This window comes from Chlorocebus sabaeus, chromosome 14 (assembly GCF_047675955.1).
Source record: "Chlorocebus sabaeus isolate Y175 chromosome 14, mChlSab1.0.hap1, whole genome shotgun sequence".
Taxonomy (NCBI): Eukaryota; Metazoa; Chordata; class Mammalia; order Primates; family Cercopithecidae; genus Chlorocebus; species Chlorocebus sabaeus.
Window position 1 is genome coordinate 9,291,763 of NC_132917.1, and position 16,892 is coordinate 9,308,654.

At 48.2% G+C, this 16,892-nt stretch overlaps 1 protein-coding gene across 7 annotated transcripts in view; it reads left to right on the forward strand.

Annotated features, from left to right (window-relative positions):
* ASAP2 (ArfGAP with SH3 domain, ankyrin repeat and PH domain 2) overlaps positions 1-16,892 on the forward strand; it is a 202,472-nt gene that overhangs the window by 156,544 nt on the left and 29,036 nt on the right. For all 7 annotated transcript variants that reach the window (XM_073022767.1, XM_038006536.2, XM_073022765.1 and 4 more), the window contains 4 exons: positions 5,852-5,946; positions 12,302-12,491; positions 14,442-14,527; positions 16,489-16,604. In XM_073022767.1, coding sequence (XP_072878868.1) covers positions 5,852-5,946; positions 12,302-12,491; positions 14,442-14,527; positions 16,489-16,604 — 487 coding nt within the window. The remainder of the gene's footprint in view (positions 1-5,851; positions 5,947-12,301; positions 12,492-14,441; positions 14,528-16,488; positions 16,605-16,892) is intronic.

A 16,892-nucleotide genomic window follows, 5' to 3' on the forward strand; every position in this document is an offset into this window, starting at 1 on the left:
ACTCTCTTGAGCCTGGTGTGGTGGCTGGTGCCTGTAATCCCAGTACTTTGGGAGGCTGAGGTGAGAAAATTGCTTGAGTCCGGGAGTTTGAGACCAGCCTGACCAACATAGTGAGACCTCCATCTCTACAAATAATTTTTTAAAATTAGCTGGGAGTGGTGGCAAGCACCTGTGGTCCCAGCTACTTGGGAGGCTGAGGCAGGGGGATCACCTGAGCATCCAGGAAGTTGAGGCTACTGTGAACTGTGATCTTGCCACTGCACTCCAGCCTGGGCAACAGAGTGAGACTGTCTCAAAGCAAAATTTTCAAGTATATGGTACATTATTATTAACTAGAGTCACCATGCTGTACACTAGATCCCTAGAATTTATTCATCCTAACTGAAATTTTGTATGCTTTGACCAAGATGCCCAACCCCTGGTATCCATAGTTTCTACTCTCTACTTCTATGAGTTCACGTTTTTTGGATTTTGCATATAAATGAGATCTTGCAGGATTTTTCTTCCTTTGCCTGGCATATTTCACTTAGCATAATGTCCTTCAGGTTCATCCATGTTGTCACAAATGACAGAAGGTCCTTCTTTTTTTCAGGTCGAATAGTATTCCATTATGTATATATACCACATTTTTAAAATCCATTCGTCCATTGGTGGCATTTAGGCTGATTCTCTATCTCGACTATTGTGAATAGTGCTGCAGTAAACAGGATGGTGAAGACATGTCTTCAACAAACTGATTTCAGATCTTTTGGGTAAATACCCAGAAGTGGTTTATATGGTGGTTCTTGTTTTAGTTTTTTGAGGAACCTCCATACCGTTTTCTGTAATGGTTGTATTATAATAATTTACATTCCCACCTGGTGTGCAAGGCTTCGCTTTTCTCCACATCCCTGCCAATGCTTGTTATCTTTTGTCTTTTTGATAAAAGCCCCATTCTAACAGTGTGAGATGATTGTGGTTTTAATTTGCATTTCCCTGATGATTTGTATGATTAATGATGTATACTTTTTCATACATATACCTGTTGGTCATTTGTAGGCAACCTCTACCTCCCAGGCTCATGCAATCCTCCTGGGTAGCTGGGACTATCGGCATGTGCCACCACGCCCAGCTAATTTTTAAAAATTTTTCCATAGAGATAGGATCTCACTATATTGGCCAGGCTAATCTGGAATTCCTGGGCTTAAGTGGTCTTCCGGCCTCGGCTTCCCAAAGTCCTGGGATTATAGGTGTGAACCGTGTGCAGCCTAGCATTACTTCTTATCCAGTGGAATAGGAATTGCATAATTGAAGTATTAGTTCTGAGGAATCATGTCATCTTAACTACTGTAGCACATACCAGCTTAGTATCTTTAGATTCTAAAGCAAACCTACTTTGGGAAAAACTTACTGGGAAACACAAATTTTAAAAAGATAAATTTCCTTCTTAATGTAGAAGATCATGATTTCAGCTTTGATTTTTCAAGTCATATGAAAAACAGTATCATTGGTACTAGGGTACTACTATCATGATCAATTTCACTATCACACATGAAGTTAACAGAGGAATTCTTGATATTCTGAAATTGAATTTGAGTCAGTAATTTAAAAATCTTACGAGACCAGGCGCAGTGGTTCACACCTATAGTTCCAGCACTTTGGGAGGCTGAGGCAGGCAGATCGCTTGAGCCCATGAGTTCAAGACCAACCTGGGTCACATGGCGAAACCCCATCTCTACCAAAAAAAAAAAAAAAAAAATTGGCTGAGCATGATGGTACATGTCTGTGGTCCTAGCTACTAGGGAGGCTGAGGTGGGAGAATCACCTAAAGCCTAGGAGGTTGGCTATAGTGAACTGAGATTGTGCCACCGCTCCTCAGCCTGGGTAACAGAGTAAGACCCTGTCTCAGAACAAAACAAAAAAACATCAAAATTTTAAAAAAGCATCAAGAACCTTACCAAATATTTACTGACTCAACTTTCTGTTTCTTGACTTTCTTCTGTTTCTGTTCTCATAAGGTTGTTGATAAGCTGTCAAATGTTAAAGCGGGTCAACACACAGTCTGATCTGAAAGAGCATATGGAGAGGAAAGCTCCTCAAAGACCAAGAACTTACGACTTATAACTGTTGTTAGTTCACCTAGGACTGAAATGTGCCACCCAGATACTAAAAGCAATTGCTTAGGGCAACAAGACATTGACTATCAATGGTCATCTACGAAGGAACTGTTATGCTTCAGGCATTGTTGTAGGTGTTCTACGTACATTATAATATCTAACCTAAATGGAGAGCTCCATTTTTAAAAAAAGGCCGGAGAAGTTAAGAAACTTACCCAGTGTAGGATTTACACTCCAACTATTAGACTCCAGAGCCTGTGTTCTAGCCTTTTTTTTTAAAGCCAGGATTCTGAACATTTTTTAAACCACAAACTCTATCAGAAAAAATTGAGCAGCAAAGCATATACTTACTTACATATGATGTACCTACACTTACTAAGAAATATATACTTTGTAAACTACATCAAAAATAGAACTTTTAAAGGGTCAGGTAAAGACATCATATGTAAACTTTTTCCCTGCACACCAGAGTGTCCTTTTGTGCTCTCTGCTTTGGAGGCAGCAGTTTGGTCAAGCCCCTTCCCTTACCTGGGCTTTTACCCTTTGCACTTTAGAGCTGGATCGCACTCTCCAGGCCCTCCACCCTTTGGGGATCCGAGGGGCCCAATTAACATCAGGGAGGAGCTGACCTTGGGGTCTCCTCCTGAGCTCAGTGGTCAGGGAAGTCTGGTTTCTCTCACTTGCCTGTTCCTCTCCTGGGGTGAGTCAGAGAGGAATGTCACACCATTGTTGTCCTTCCCTGTGGAGACATGAAAACGGGACAGGCGGTTTCCCTGCCCCACCCCAAACTCTCAAAACAACGTCCAGATAAAACCTAAAGCCTCATTTTGGCTCAGTGGGCCCTGCTCAGGTAGGTGCTAAGGATGTACCCGGTGTGTGATTCTGTGTCCCTGTCCTGGGCGTTGCCATCAGGGAGGGAGACGCCCACACATGACTCCCCTGCTTGGTGAGTGCCAAGGAAAGGGGCCTCCTGGCCAAGTGACTGCTCTGCTCATCTGGGCCTGGCGCCGCCATCCTCATAGTTCTCAGGATGAACTTCTTTTCCAGGGCTGCTTATTAACTCATCGCTGTCTTGTTCAAGTGAGCTGCCGTAGAGCAGGAGGGTGCCTCATGCCCCATGCCCAGCACAGACGAGGGGCTCAGAGTGTGTTCTTGAGGCCACAGGAAGGGCGAGGGGCTGAGCTGAGCTGCCCTGCCCTGGGTGATACAGAACTTAAACGCTTCTTCCTCTCCTCCATCCAGTCTGGCTCAATTTCTGCCTCAGTGCAGCCCGCAAATTCCTTCTGGGTACCAGTGAGAAGCAGGAGATGCCAGGGCTCAGGTCGACACCCACCTTCCTGCCCCCCTGGCTTCTGCCTGCTTGTCCTGCTGGCACCTGCAACCTCCATTTGCAAATGCTTTTCTTTTGTTGATGGGTCCAGAGGAGTTCTCTATGGGCTGAAATGTAAACTGGAACTTGGCAGAACTGCAAGGTAGCACGTTTCTCTAGCTTTGGATGAGTGTGACACATGGATGCGGTGGCTCCCTGGACCAGCTGTCTCTCAGTTAACCAGCCAAGTCCAAGCAGAAGGGAAGCAGCTCTTCAATTCCTGGGGAATTCTCCTCCTCCCATCTCCCCACCCCCATCTGCTTAACACAGACTGTGAGGCGTCAGGGTGGTTGGCCCCTGGCTCGCAGAGGGGGCCACAGTGATTTCTGTCACTTAACTTGGGAAAACCATTGTGCTCACCTGGGGACAGTGTCCTTCTTGGATTGTATGATGCCTGGCTATAAACCAGGGACTCTGACATTGGGGTTCAGTCCTGGATCTGACACCAGCTGCCTGAGAAACCCTTCACAGGGCATTAGCTTCCTGGTGCATAGGTACCTGTCACCTTAAGTGGTATGCCACCTGACCATTCTGTTGTCCCTGGGAAAATTGCAACGCAGCCTCTAGCCTTTTGCCTCCTGACTGATGGCTTGAGGTGCCAGAGCCAGGACTGAGTAAGGAGGTGGAGTTGGTTAATGTTTTATGCTCCTTTGGGCCGCCTAGAAAAAGCTTTCTCCACTTGTCAAGGGCCAGGTTGAATTAGGAAAGCTCATCATCCAACTATTAGGCTACCTCGCATAATTCTTTTGTTGTTTAAAAAATTGCGTCTGCATTCTCCACTAGCCCCACTAGCCCATTTCACTGTTTGACGTTATTTGCCACCAGGAAGTTCCAGTGTATCTAACCCAGACCTCTTGGGCTGCTCCTTCAGTCAGTTCCTCCCAAGAGATAGACCCGATTTCAGGCTGCAGCAGCCTCTCCCAAAGCGTCTCTGTTAGCTCCTTTGCCTGCATAATTAAAAAAAAAATTTTTTTTTTTAAATTTTTTTTTGTAGAGAGTCTTACTGTCACCCAGGCTGGAGTCCAGTGGTGTGATCTTGGCTCACTGCAACTTCCGCCTCCTGGATTCAAGCAATTCTCCTGTCTCAGCCTCCCGAGTAGCTGGGACTACAGGCGCACGCTGCCATGCCTGGCTAATTTCTTTTGTATTTTAGTAAAGACAGGGTTTCACCGTGTTGTCCAGGCTAGTCTCGAACTCCGGAGCTCAGGCGATCCACCCACCTTGGCCTCCCAAAGTGGTAGGAATACAGGTATGAGCCACCGCTCCTGGCCTGCCTGCATAATCAGTAGAGAGCAGAAATATCACAAGCATCACTGACTCCCCAGCACAACATGGAAATGAATACGTTTTCTCAAAGCACTGAGCTTGGTGCACTCTTTCATTGTTTCATTAAACGTTTAAGAATCTGAGCTGGCCGGGCGCAGTGGCTCACACCTGTAATCCCAGCACTTTGGGAGGCTGAGGTGGCCGGATTGCTTGAGCCCAGGAGTTCGAGACCATCCTGGGCTACATGGCAAAACCCCATCTCTACAAAAACAAAAATCAGCTGGGTGTGTTGGCATGTGCCTATAGTCCCAGCTGCTTGAGAACCTGAGGTAGGAGGGTCACCTGAGCCTGGGGAGGTCAAGGTTGCATTAAGCCATGATCTGGCCACTGCACTTCGGCCTGGGCAACAGAGCGAGACCCTGTCTCCAAAAAAAAAAAAAAAAAAAAAAAAAGAATGTGTTAATTTAATGTTTAACATGTCAGAAGATTGATTGGCAAGTAAAGACCTTACATCTGGAGCTAATACATTTTTAGTGCTTCAGTTTACTGTTTTCACCTACATTTTATCCATTTTTATCATTATTACAACCCAGAAGTGTAGGTATCATCCCATTTTACTGATGAAAACTCTGCCACTCATGGAAACTGACTTACCTGTGGTCCCACAGTCGGTAATGGAGCTGTGGTTTGAACCTAAGTCTTGACTTTACTGGCCCAGTGCCGCTTTGCTCTACAGAACTACCTCATAGCTGGCATAAGTAAAGGTTGTTTGAGAATGTGAAATAGAGTCACTTTGGTTGAGGCACAGGTCTTTGGGAGGAGTGGGTAAGGATGGAAATTCACATTGGACCAAGTCACTGGTTCTCCCTCTCTCTATCTGTACTCTATCCAGAGCGCGTTTTATGACAATGCGCCTCTGTGATAGGCATGCCGCTTCTTATCTTTAATTTTATGGGTACCTTTGGGCTTTGGGTTTTGTCCATCTTCATTAAAGGCAAACCACTTTATTGCTCTATTTCTTAGTGGCCATTAAATAAATCATCAGATGGGGATGGGTAAAGTGTAGCAGTAGAATGTATTAATAATTGAGTATCCTGAAATAGACTTTCATTTTCTGCAGCTTGCCAAGAATATTGGGAATGCAGGCTTTAATGAGATCATGGAATGTTGCCTACCAGCTGAGGACTCTGTCAAACCCAACCCAGGCAGTGACATGTAAGTATGGGACTGGTTATTCTCACTTGCTGAGTAAAGATTTGCCTTTGCCTGAGCCCCGGGAGGCAGGGGAATAAGAAGTTTTGGGTGCATCAGTCCTTGCTTCTTTAGGGAATAAATCAGCCTGAGTTGGGTTTATTAGTCACTTTAACCTTTTGGGTGACCAAATGGAAATTTAGTCACTTTAACCTTTTGGGTGACCAAATAGAAATTTTTTTAGGTAGAAGCCAAAAGCAGGCAGGTTTCGCCGATGCTGTACGTGTGTGCATGGGGTGTGTAGAGAACCTCACTCGCCACTGGTGGGTGGAACACCCTGGACTTTTCACCTCTGCCGTTTGTCCTGTTGAATCACTTCCTCATCTTGGTCTCTCTGCTGCATAATCCTGAGCCACCGAGATAGCTGGTTGTGGTAGATATGTGATTATGTAGCTGCCTCCTTGCCAGCGTCCTTGCATCCTTGCAAATGTGGAATGTTTTATTTCCTTCAAAAAGTGTTTGTGTTATTGTTGATACAAAACTTGATGGAGAAGCTTTTTTTTTTTTTTTTTTTTTTGAGACAGAGTTTCACTCTTGTTACCCAAGCTGGAGTGTAGTGGCACAATCTTGGCCCACTGCAACCTCCGCCTCCCAGGTTCAAGCGATTCTCCTGTCTCAGCCTCCCGAGTAGCTGTGATTACAGGCACATGCCACCATACACGGCTAATTTTTATATTTTTAGTAGAGATGGAGTTTCACCATGTTGGCCAGGCTGGGCTTGAACTCCTGACCTCAGGTGATCCACTCACCGCAGCCTCCCAAAGTGCTGGGATTACAGGCGTGAGGCACTGTGCCTGGCCAGTGGAGAAGCTTTTGTGTCTCTCGGTGCAGAGCTGACAACAGGGAATATTCTTGCCTGTCTTATCAGAGTGTCAGTGGCTGCGTCACACTAGTCTTCGAGAAGAGGTGGATAGGGAGACCAATGGGTTCGGGCAGTGGGTGTCCTGCCCACCTTAGACTTCAGCTTTGTTTAGTATGATGGCTCTTATGTCTGTAGGGGGATGTGTGTGGTTTTGTTGTGATGCAAAGTGAAACAGACGGAAGGAGAGAGACCACTGGGCCAGTTGACAGATCACCTGCATTTGAGTGGCGACACTGGGTCACCATGTCCTGGAAGGACAAAGAAAAATGAAAAATGTGTGATAAGAAAAAATATTTAAAAATTCATTTACAGAAACAGCATTTTCTGTGGAATAAGACTGAAACAGAATTAATGACATGAGTCTTCCCAAAGGACAGTGAGCAACAGTGAACAATGTCTTTAAGGGCGGTTTCACAAAGAGCCGTTAGTGTATGGGCCCTTTGTAAAGGCAGATCATTGAGATTTTTTTTTTTCCCCTTGGAGATGGAGTCTCACCCTTTCGCCCAGGCTGGAGTGCAATGACGCGGTCTTGGCTCATTGCAACCTCTGCCTCCCGGGTTCAAGTGCTTCTCCCGCCTCAGCCTCCTGAGTAGCTGGGATTACAGGCGCATGCCACCACGCCCAGCTAATTTTTTGTATCTTTAGTAGAGATAGGGTTTCACCATGTTGGCCAGGCTGGTCTCAAACTCCTGACCTCGTGATCTGCTCGCCTCGGCCTCCCCAAGTGCTAGGATTACAGGTGTGAGCCACAGTACCTGGCCTAGATTTTTTTAAACCATTTTGTGTGGTGCATCTTTGAGAAACGGAGATTGCAGGACCTGTATTCTTTTTGCGTTTTGCTGATGTAACTTGATACAGCGAAAGAGCCAGAACATTGCAAGGGAGTGAACAGGGACTGTGTCCATTACAGACTTTCAGGTATCAGGTATCTCAGGTGAGTGATCTGGCTGTTGTTGGATTAAAGTCAGTTTATGTTTGAATCCTGCAACAGATGTTTGTGGTGTAGCATTTCCTTGAGAATCGGATAACATGTGGTTTTAGATACCAGGCATGAGGCCTACAATGTGATCATCCTCTCTTGATGAGAATCTAAGTTTCGAATCTGTATTTTTACCCAAACCTAGAGAGGCAGTAGGGACATAGATATATCAGTCCTTATCTGAGCCACGGGACACAGGCAGATTATTTAACTTCTCTGAGCCTCAGCTCTGTAATATAAAAAGGGAGTTAATGTCCCCCCCGCCCCGCCCGCCACAGAGGCACTGGGGGAATGAGCTGGATGATGGGGTCAGACATGTGGTGCTTAGTTTTAGTGCCTAGTCAGCATTAGCCGCTCTGCTTGCTCTTCTTCCTGTGGGCGACAGAGGTCACATCTGTACCCTGCATTGATTCCATACACCCTGAAAATGAGGGTCCTCTCCAGTTAAGTTTCAATGGAGAGTTACTCGAGGTGAAGGAGCTCTTCCTGGGCGAGCCTGAGGGTCCTGCTTGGTGAAGGAGACGTCGTGAATCCCGCATGGCGAGGTCAGCTCCTGCTGTGCAGTTGACACCTGCTCTTTCGGTCAGCTGCTGCTGTGCAGTTGACACCTGCTCTTTCGGCTGCTTCGTCTCACACTGACGGTACCAGCACCCTGTAATGCTGTCATATCGGTCAGTTCTGAACAAAGTGTGTGTCATTTCTTCCAAGCGCCAGGGTACCTTATAAAAGCAGGGCATTTGGTTGTTCTGGAGCTAGGCGATTCTAAAAAATGAACACTATCAACGTGGAACCCTTCAGTATGAATGTTCTGTCTGCACTGTAGCCCCCTCCAGCCTTGGCACTGTTGAAAAGGAAATTTACATCCCCTATCCCCGGGCTTTTTTCAAAATGAGGGCGGATGACCTGTGTGATGGCGAAATGTCAGCTACTTCCATTCCTCCTCAGCTGAAATTACTTTCTTGGCTCTGTGCTCCTATAGCATTTGGCTCTATTTTAAAACATTTCATCCCACTTCATAGTATACTCAGGCATTTACATATATTTTTCTGATGAATTACTTCTTACTCATTTTGGTTTTTCCCACCATAACATGTTGCTGATGGTGAACCAGTGAATATTTAATGAATCAGCAAGTCAAACAAGTACTCCCAGCTCTGTGCCTGCTTAAATAAGCTAATATTTTACGTTCAGATGAAAAGGAATACACTGTTTCTAGCTTTGTCTCAGAACCGCACACCATCTGCAGATAAACCTGTTGAAGGGGAAACCAAGGACACCCTCTAGTGGCCTGTGAATTCCAAGATGAATCTTGGGGGTGTCAGGAACGTGTAACTAGGGGAGGTGGAGCAGGAAAGACAGGCTTATATTTGCTCACAGGAGCCAAACTGTTTCTCCCTGTGACTTGGGACTGTTATACACACCCTGTCCTTCAGAAGTGCAAGGAAAACCCCTCCTCTGAACACCAAATGTATCATTATGTTAAGTTAATTGTTTTTCTGCAAAAGCCTGTCATTAAAAAAAGAGGGAGGGCTGGGTACGGTGGCTCATGCCTGTAATCCCAGCACTTTGGGAGGCTGAGGTGGGTGGATCATGAGGTCAGGAGATCGAGACCATCCTGGCTAACACGGTGAAACCCTGTCTGAAGGATCACATTAGCAAAGCAAACCTCCTTCACAAAACCAGGGGGCATGTGTGGAGTTAAACAGATCTGTGCCCATGTTTGTGTAGGAACTGCCTTCGGGGCCTCCAAGCCCTGGGCAGATGAGTAAATACATTGAAAAACAAGGAAGTCCACTTTCTCTCTGCCCACTTCCTGCAGAGGTCACAGTAATGGTTGTCCCACAGTGATTATTGAAAAGTGCATGAAACTGGACAACTGTCCAGTCTAACTGCCTGTCAGAAGAGGCATTTACATCATTAAATGGGCTGTCCACCATGACACTCACCAGGCCAGGAATGGAGCATCTCCCTGGTGTCAGACTGTGCTGGAGGCCCTGAGAGGAGAACCTCCAGGAATAAAATCGGTCTTCCCTTGTTGGCCCACCAGCTGCCTGAGGAAACAAAATCCGGTTTCCCTCTATGGACTTCAGTGTACAGTAAATCCTCAGTGTTCCAGAAATTCAAAGGTTTCTGGAAACCTGTGACTTTAAGCAGAATGCTGTATAGGAAACCAGTATCACCCTGCGCCAATTGATGTAAAGCGGAGTTCAGTTCCTGCCACATATTTCTGATCATGAAAACATCACCAAACTTCTGAATAAAGACCCAGAACACTTCTGATATTAAACGTTGAAATAAATATGAGCTATGCATACATTTAGGAAAGATTCTGGCTACTGAGTGGGATAAAGAAAGAAAGATTCATAAAAGCAAGTAAGATAATGATTTACCCACTTATTCCAGTTGAGGGGCTACAGGTGGCCGGAGCGTGTACTGGCAGCTGAGGTCCAGGGTGAGAACAAGCCCTGAACAGGACCCCATCCCACTGTGGGATGCGGTCACACCCACATCCACACTCACTCGCACTGGGGCCTTGGAGACACAGCAGTTAGCCCAGCGCGCACAGCTTCAGGATGTAGGGGAGACCTGAGTGCCCAGAGAAAACCCAGGTAGACTCCACACAGTGACCCTGCCTGGGAATTGATTTTTTTCTTAACGTTATAACAAAATGATGTTATTCGAGGGCCCTGTTGTGCCTGCAGGTGGAGATAACAACTCATGGCACTGTTGAGGGAATCCATTGAGACCACGTATCTCACACAGAAGTCACCCAGCACCGCAGTGAGCTCAGTGCACAGGTTAGCGCTGTGTGGATGGGGAGCACGTGCTGGGGGAAGTTGAGGCACACACCTTAACCGAGGCCCTATAGAGTGGGCAGAACTGGAGCTGGAGCAGGAGGGAGGCAGTGTGTTGGAAAGCGCTAGAGCACAAGTTCACCAGGTGCCCCTGGAAGTCTTTCTTGGGCTGTGAAGCACACTGCCTGCTCAGGTGGAACGGGCAGCATGGGACGTGATTTCCTCTCCAGCTGCACGAGCCAGTCTCATACTGTGGCGTGTCCAGGAGCCACATGCACCCAAGGGCAAGCAGATTATGAGGCCTGGCAAACGCTGGCAAGAGACCTCTGCACGCTTGGTTCTGTCTGGGTGCTGTGGGGGTAATGGCTTCTCATCTTGGGCTGGCCCATCTTCAAGGGACCCCAGGGTAGACAGGATCTACTGCCTGCCTCCAGTTGCATGTCCAGGGGCCTCAGACTCCCCTTCTGGGGGGCCAGTTGTTCCATGGGGATTTAGGGCAGGTACAGAAAAGTCAACAACTGCTCCAGCAGCCATGGCCCCTTGCTGTAGTCAGCTGAGTGACAGAGAGGCGATCCGGAGGGAACCATGCGGGGACTGCAGCTCGAAGGGGAGCAGCTGCATGCGTCCTCAGGTTGTAGGCAGTGCTGTGTTACAAAGGAATGCAACTGATCTGCCCCTGCCTGGCTCCTGCCTGATTCTCAAGATTCAAGGAGTCCCTGGGCAGTGACCCTCAACCTTCAGTATTGGGAGTGTAAAATGCATATACTCTGTGACCAGCGAGCTGCTGTTTCTCTTGCTGTCCCTCTTGTAAGTTCACTGGGTCCTTCCAAGGCCCAGGACCCCCTGTATGTGCTGTAGGTGTGTTGATGCACGTATGTCTCATGGTGCTACTGTGAGGATGTATTGTGTGCATTTTCACAAGTCAAACTTATAAGTCTAGAGAGATGAAATACTTGATCAAGTTCAAAGCAGCAGTGTGTGGTGGGAGTGAGATTTGAACTCAGGCTTCTTTGGCCCCCTTTTGTTCCTGCTTCTCTAGGCTCTTTGGATGGGGTGGAGGCTGAGCATGTTGCCACATAAAGGACATAAAGTAGAACACAAAAAGAGGACTGACATTTCATTTTGGTTCATCTGATAGTGCCTTTCATACCAGGCACGGTGCCTACAAAAGAGAGGTCGTAGTCCATGCCCCAGGGAGCTTATGGGCTTGTAGCTTACGGGCCTGTCTGGCAGTCAGGCAGGCAGGCCTTCATGGAGAGAATGTTGGGACAGAGGTTGGCCAGGGCTGCCTGGAGGGCGGGTGCAGGGCGGCCAGCATTCTTGGAGGACGAGGCGCAGGGCATGCCTAGTGGAGGGACCTGGGTAAGAAGGGCATGGAGGTGACGAGGGTGACAAGTGAGGTCAGATCACAGAAGTTAGGAGTGAGGGGAGGGAGACAAGATAGAGGGCGGTGGGCCAAGAGAACATGGGGGAGTTGTCCCCCTGGCCAGCTCCCATGAGGTCTCAGTGAAGACCTGTGCAGCCGTTGAACCACATGGTGGCCACTTGTGCTTTGCGTTTTGAGGCCAGCGCTGCTCACCAGGGAGGTGGCGCAGGAACCATTAATGTGGCCTTAGATGAAGGAATGCTGGATGGTGGGTAGAGGCCCTTCATGGTTTGCAAGGCAATTATGTTTGGTTTCAGGAATGCAAGAAAGGACTACATCACAGCCAAGTACATTGAGAGGAGATACGCAAGGAAGAAGCACGCGGATAGCGCGGCGAAGCTTCACAGCCTTTGCGAGGCCGTCAAAACGAGAGATATTTTTGGATTGCTCCAAGCTTATGCTGACGGTGTGGATCTTACGGAAAAAATCCCACTGGCCAATGGACATGTAAGAGTGTGGGTTGCTACTTTAAAAAAAAAAAAAAAAAGGCCGGGCACAGTGGCTCATGCCTGGGATCCAGCACTTTACTTTAGGAGGCCAAGGCGGGAGGATCCTTTGAGCTCAGGAGTTTGAGACCAGCCTGGGCAACATAGGGAGGCTCCATCTCTACCAAAAAAAAAAAAAAAGTAAAATTGGCCAGGCATAGTGGTGTACATTTGTAGTCCCAGCTACTCAGGAGGCTGGGTTGAGAGGATCACTGGAGCCTGGAAATTTGAAGCTGCAGTGAGCCATGATTGTGCCACTGGACTCCAGCCTAGATGACAGAATGAGACCTTGTCTCAAAAAAAAAACAGAAAAACTGGGGCACCGTGGCAGATCAGTGGAATCAGCAATACTGACCAAAGCTGGGTAATTCTCCAGAGGAAGACAGCATGGATAGAGGTACTGCTTTAGAATAAACTAGGGGTTTTTCTTTTCAGTAGACAAATAATTTTATCTATATTTAGGGAGTATGGTGTGATGTTTTTGATCCATGTTTACATCATGGAATGATTAAATCAAGCTAGCTAACATATCCATTACCTCACATACTCATCCATTTTTAATGGAGAGCACATTTCAGATTGACTCAGTTTTGAAATAGACACTGTAGTTCTTACCTGGAGTCACCAGGCTATGCATTAGGTCTCCAGGACTTACTCTGCTTGTCTAAAACTTTGTACCCACCTAGTGGTTTATTATTACACCAAAAATGTCATGCCACCTCTGGAAAGAACGCCCATCCCCAGGTGGAGGAGAAGACATCTCAGAAGCTAGGCAGCCTGAGAGGGACCCATCATCTGCAAGCAGGTTTAACCTGAGCTTCATGCTAATGAGAGAAGCTCTCTGAGGGGGCGGTTCCCTGGAACCCACACCCCACCACGCTCCCCCTCAGAGGGAATAGAGTAGGAGCCAGACCCCTCCTTTCCTGGGGGAGCTCTTGAGAGGGTGGGCATCCAGCTGGAGTGGGTTTGCAGTAACATACCAGCACCCAAGTGGGGTGGCATGTGTCTGGATTCTGGTCCACAAATGCCCTGTAGATGCACATTTGGTCGCCTGGAACCTCAGGACCTCAGGACTGGGCTGGCTGCTTATCATCAACGATGCTTCATGGCTGCAGCATCTTTCTCCTGGTGACAGGCACGTCCATGTGGGCTCTGGGCTGGTCCCGCTCTCTCCCCAGCCCCAGGAAGAACTCATGCCCACCCATGCAGTGTGGAGAGTGCCCAGCACTGAGCTGTGCTGCAGCCAGAGGGCCGAACAGGTGGGGCAGGAGGCCTGGGAGGCACCTCCCCTTGCCCTCACCTCCAGTCCTCTGGATCTGTCCTCCTCTGGTTCTCTCCCCCACCCACCTGCTGAAACATCCTCATTCATCTCTTCTCCCCCACCTGCCACGTGTACTTTCAGAAAAGGTAGTGGAGTTGGGGAATCCCCAGTATGAGTTGGAGACAGCACAGTTATTAGCATTCGTAGCCTTGTGTGTAAGTGTAGAATGCAAAACTTCAGGCCGGCTTAAGAAACATACGTTTCTACTCAAGGAGCAGGTAAAGGGATTGGATTGTAGGTGCTCTGGGGGACCTTCCTGGATCCTTGGAACAAGATTCTTGCTTGCAGGCAGGGATCTGCCTTGTGGTGCTGATGCAGGGATGGGGACAGGTCAATTGAGAGGACTTAGAAATGACACCCCTGAACTTCTCCTTTATTTCCCATGGAGTCAGGAGAAACAGGACCAGTCTCCAAACTGCACATTCCCAAGGGCAAAGAGCTTGTGTAGAGATTAAAGAGACTCTAAGAGATAAGTTTCTCGAAGGGAAGGATAAAAGACTTTTGGAAGAGTTATACACTATTTCACCGGTGGTGGACACAGAATTGAATGCTCCCGTTAGAATTCTGGAATGCCTTTGTTTGATTTTTCAGGAGCCAGATGAAACTGCCCTCCACCTTGCAGTCAGATCCGTGGATCGAACCTCTCTCCACATTGTGGACTTTTTAGTTCAGAACAGGTAGGTGTTCGGAAATTAAGGGAGGCACTCGTTTTCTCCTTGGTATTTCTGGGGAAGGAATCAGAAGCAGCTTCATCGCTTCTGATGTGTTGTCAAGAGAACCTTCCCAGGTCTAAACATGAATGATAGAAAAAGTACCGCCAGGTGTGAGGTACTCCATGGCAATCCTTTACAAAAGCTCTAGAAACTCTTTTGTGGTAATTGCAGGGTCCAACTTCTAGTGTCTGATACTGAGGGAGACACCAAGTAGATATGGCTACTGAGCTTGGGGACCCCATAACCACCGTCTGTGCACAGGGGCAGTCCTCGCCTCATCGTGTGAGCCAGGCCATCACACTGCCCAAGCAGAGTGTCCTGAGCAGTAGGGAGATAGCAGGCAAGGAGGGGATCCACACATTAGCCATGGCCTGAACCAGAGATTAGAAACCAGAGCACTGGATTATGGGTGTTTTGTTTGGGTCGAGAAGCTGTTTTTATGCTTTGATTAGAAATGACCTTTAGAGATGTGCACAGGCAGTTTGCCACAGATCCGGGAGTCCCTGTGATTTGGTGCATATTGCTTCAGTCCTGTGTTACCTGCCTGGCAGCTGAAGGCTGGACTTCAAGACCCCTCAACGTGTATTTTCACTCCCTGATCATGGTTTGAGCCATGTGTGTACTGGAGGAGGAGGGGCTGTTAAAAGCCCCAGAAATTTGTTCCGAATGAAATGGAAAATTCCAAAATGCAAAAGCCGTGGGATAGTTTGCATTTTGTGTCCCCTGCTTTTTCCTCCCATTTCTGAGCAGAGGAGTGAAGAAATGGCCAGAAAGCAGGGGAGTGTGGGGCGGTCAGCCCCAAGACCTGCAGCTTCTTCCTGAGGAGCCGGAGTTCACTGGATTCGTGGTGGAAGCTGCCCTGATGCCCTCTGAGTGCCAGCCTGGCTCCCAGAACGCAGCAGGGTTCCATAAACATTTGGTTGATAGCTGCGTGATGCCTCTCCCTCCATGCACATTTTCAGGGGACAGGAGAAGGAAAGTCCCAGTTTCTTTTTTTCAGAGTGGAAGGAGGACAAAAGTGGGGGAGAATTCTGAAAATGAAGCTCCCCCCTATGCCCCCAATTTGGTGAAAAAGAAGCTCCTTTTTTAATATTGAAAACATAACTGGCTTCCTTCTGATGGAAGCAGCAGGTGCCACTTCCTGAGGTCGCCCTTCTGTCCCCACTTTGTGCAGGGGCACAAAGCTCACTGCCCCTCCTCAGAATGTGACAGTGGCCATGCTTGCTAGGGTTGAGGGCCTGTGCCATGTCTGCCAAGCCTGAGCACCTTTTTTGGATGACCTGGTCTTGTGATATGTTGGAAGAACTTTTGAAAAGCTCAAGATTCCCCTTGAGCCTGTTTTCAGAGGTATTTCCAGGGCAAACAGGCTGAGGAGCCTGGAGAAAGTGACTTTGGGCAAGTCACTAGGCTTTGGGAAAGTGACTTTTCCCTTTCCTGGAGGGAATATCAAATAATTATCGATAGAGAAAAGCTCAGCCCCCGTCCTCCCATAGGACAGGATGGGTGAGACACAGGCATCCAGAGGCCCTGCGTCCAGCACAGCTGGCCAGCCTAGCACGGCAGCCTCTGGGCACAGCCGGGGGGACATGAGAAGGATGCTGAGCTCTGGGTCCACCCAGGTGGTGCACTGCCTCTGCTTTGGCCCCACTAGCTCAGCAGCAGCAGGGATGAGGGATGCCCCCTTCCCCTTTTGACCTCTTCTGCCATCATCGTGTTATTTCCTTGATGACCTTCTGCTAAGATTTCTCCAGCCACACAGGCAGGGACGGTGCCAGGTCTCACCACCTTGGGAATGATTTAGGGAAACTGTTCACTCAGGGACTGTCTGCCTCTCCTGTGCACGTGCCCCAGGCTCCCTGCTGGGCAGTCCTGATCCTCTGGCCTGTGACACACTATGCTTTCTCTCTGTTCCTATGCTCGGGCAGTGGGAACCTGGATAAACAGACAGGGAAAGGCAGCACGGCCCTGCACTACTGCTGCCTGACCGACAATGCCGAGTGCCTCAAGTTGCTCCTGCGAGGGAAGGCCTCCATCGAGATAGGTGAGTGGGCCCCGGCCCCGGGGGTGAGCTCAGCTGCACCCTGGCCTCTGCCTCCTCTCTGCCACCCAAGCCCTGCTCTTGGAAACAGGGCTAACCCTGTGGGCTCTTGTTAGTGCCAAGGAGAAGGAGAACCTACCACTAACGAGAAAGGGCCTCTCCCTGCCTGTTCCACGAGGCTGCATTCACCATCTGTTACTTAGACTTTGGGAGCATTTATAGGCATTTTACAGATCATAAGATAAGCAAAGGGTGGGTCTTGCAGCTCTCACGAATGCCGGGTGAATTTGG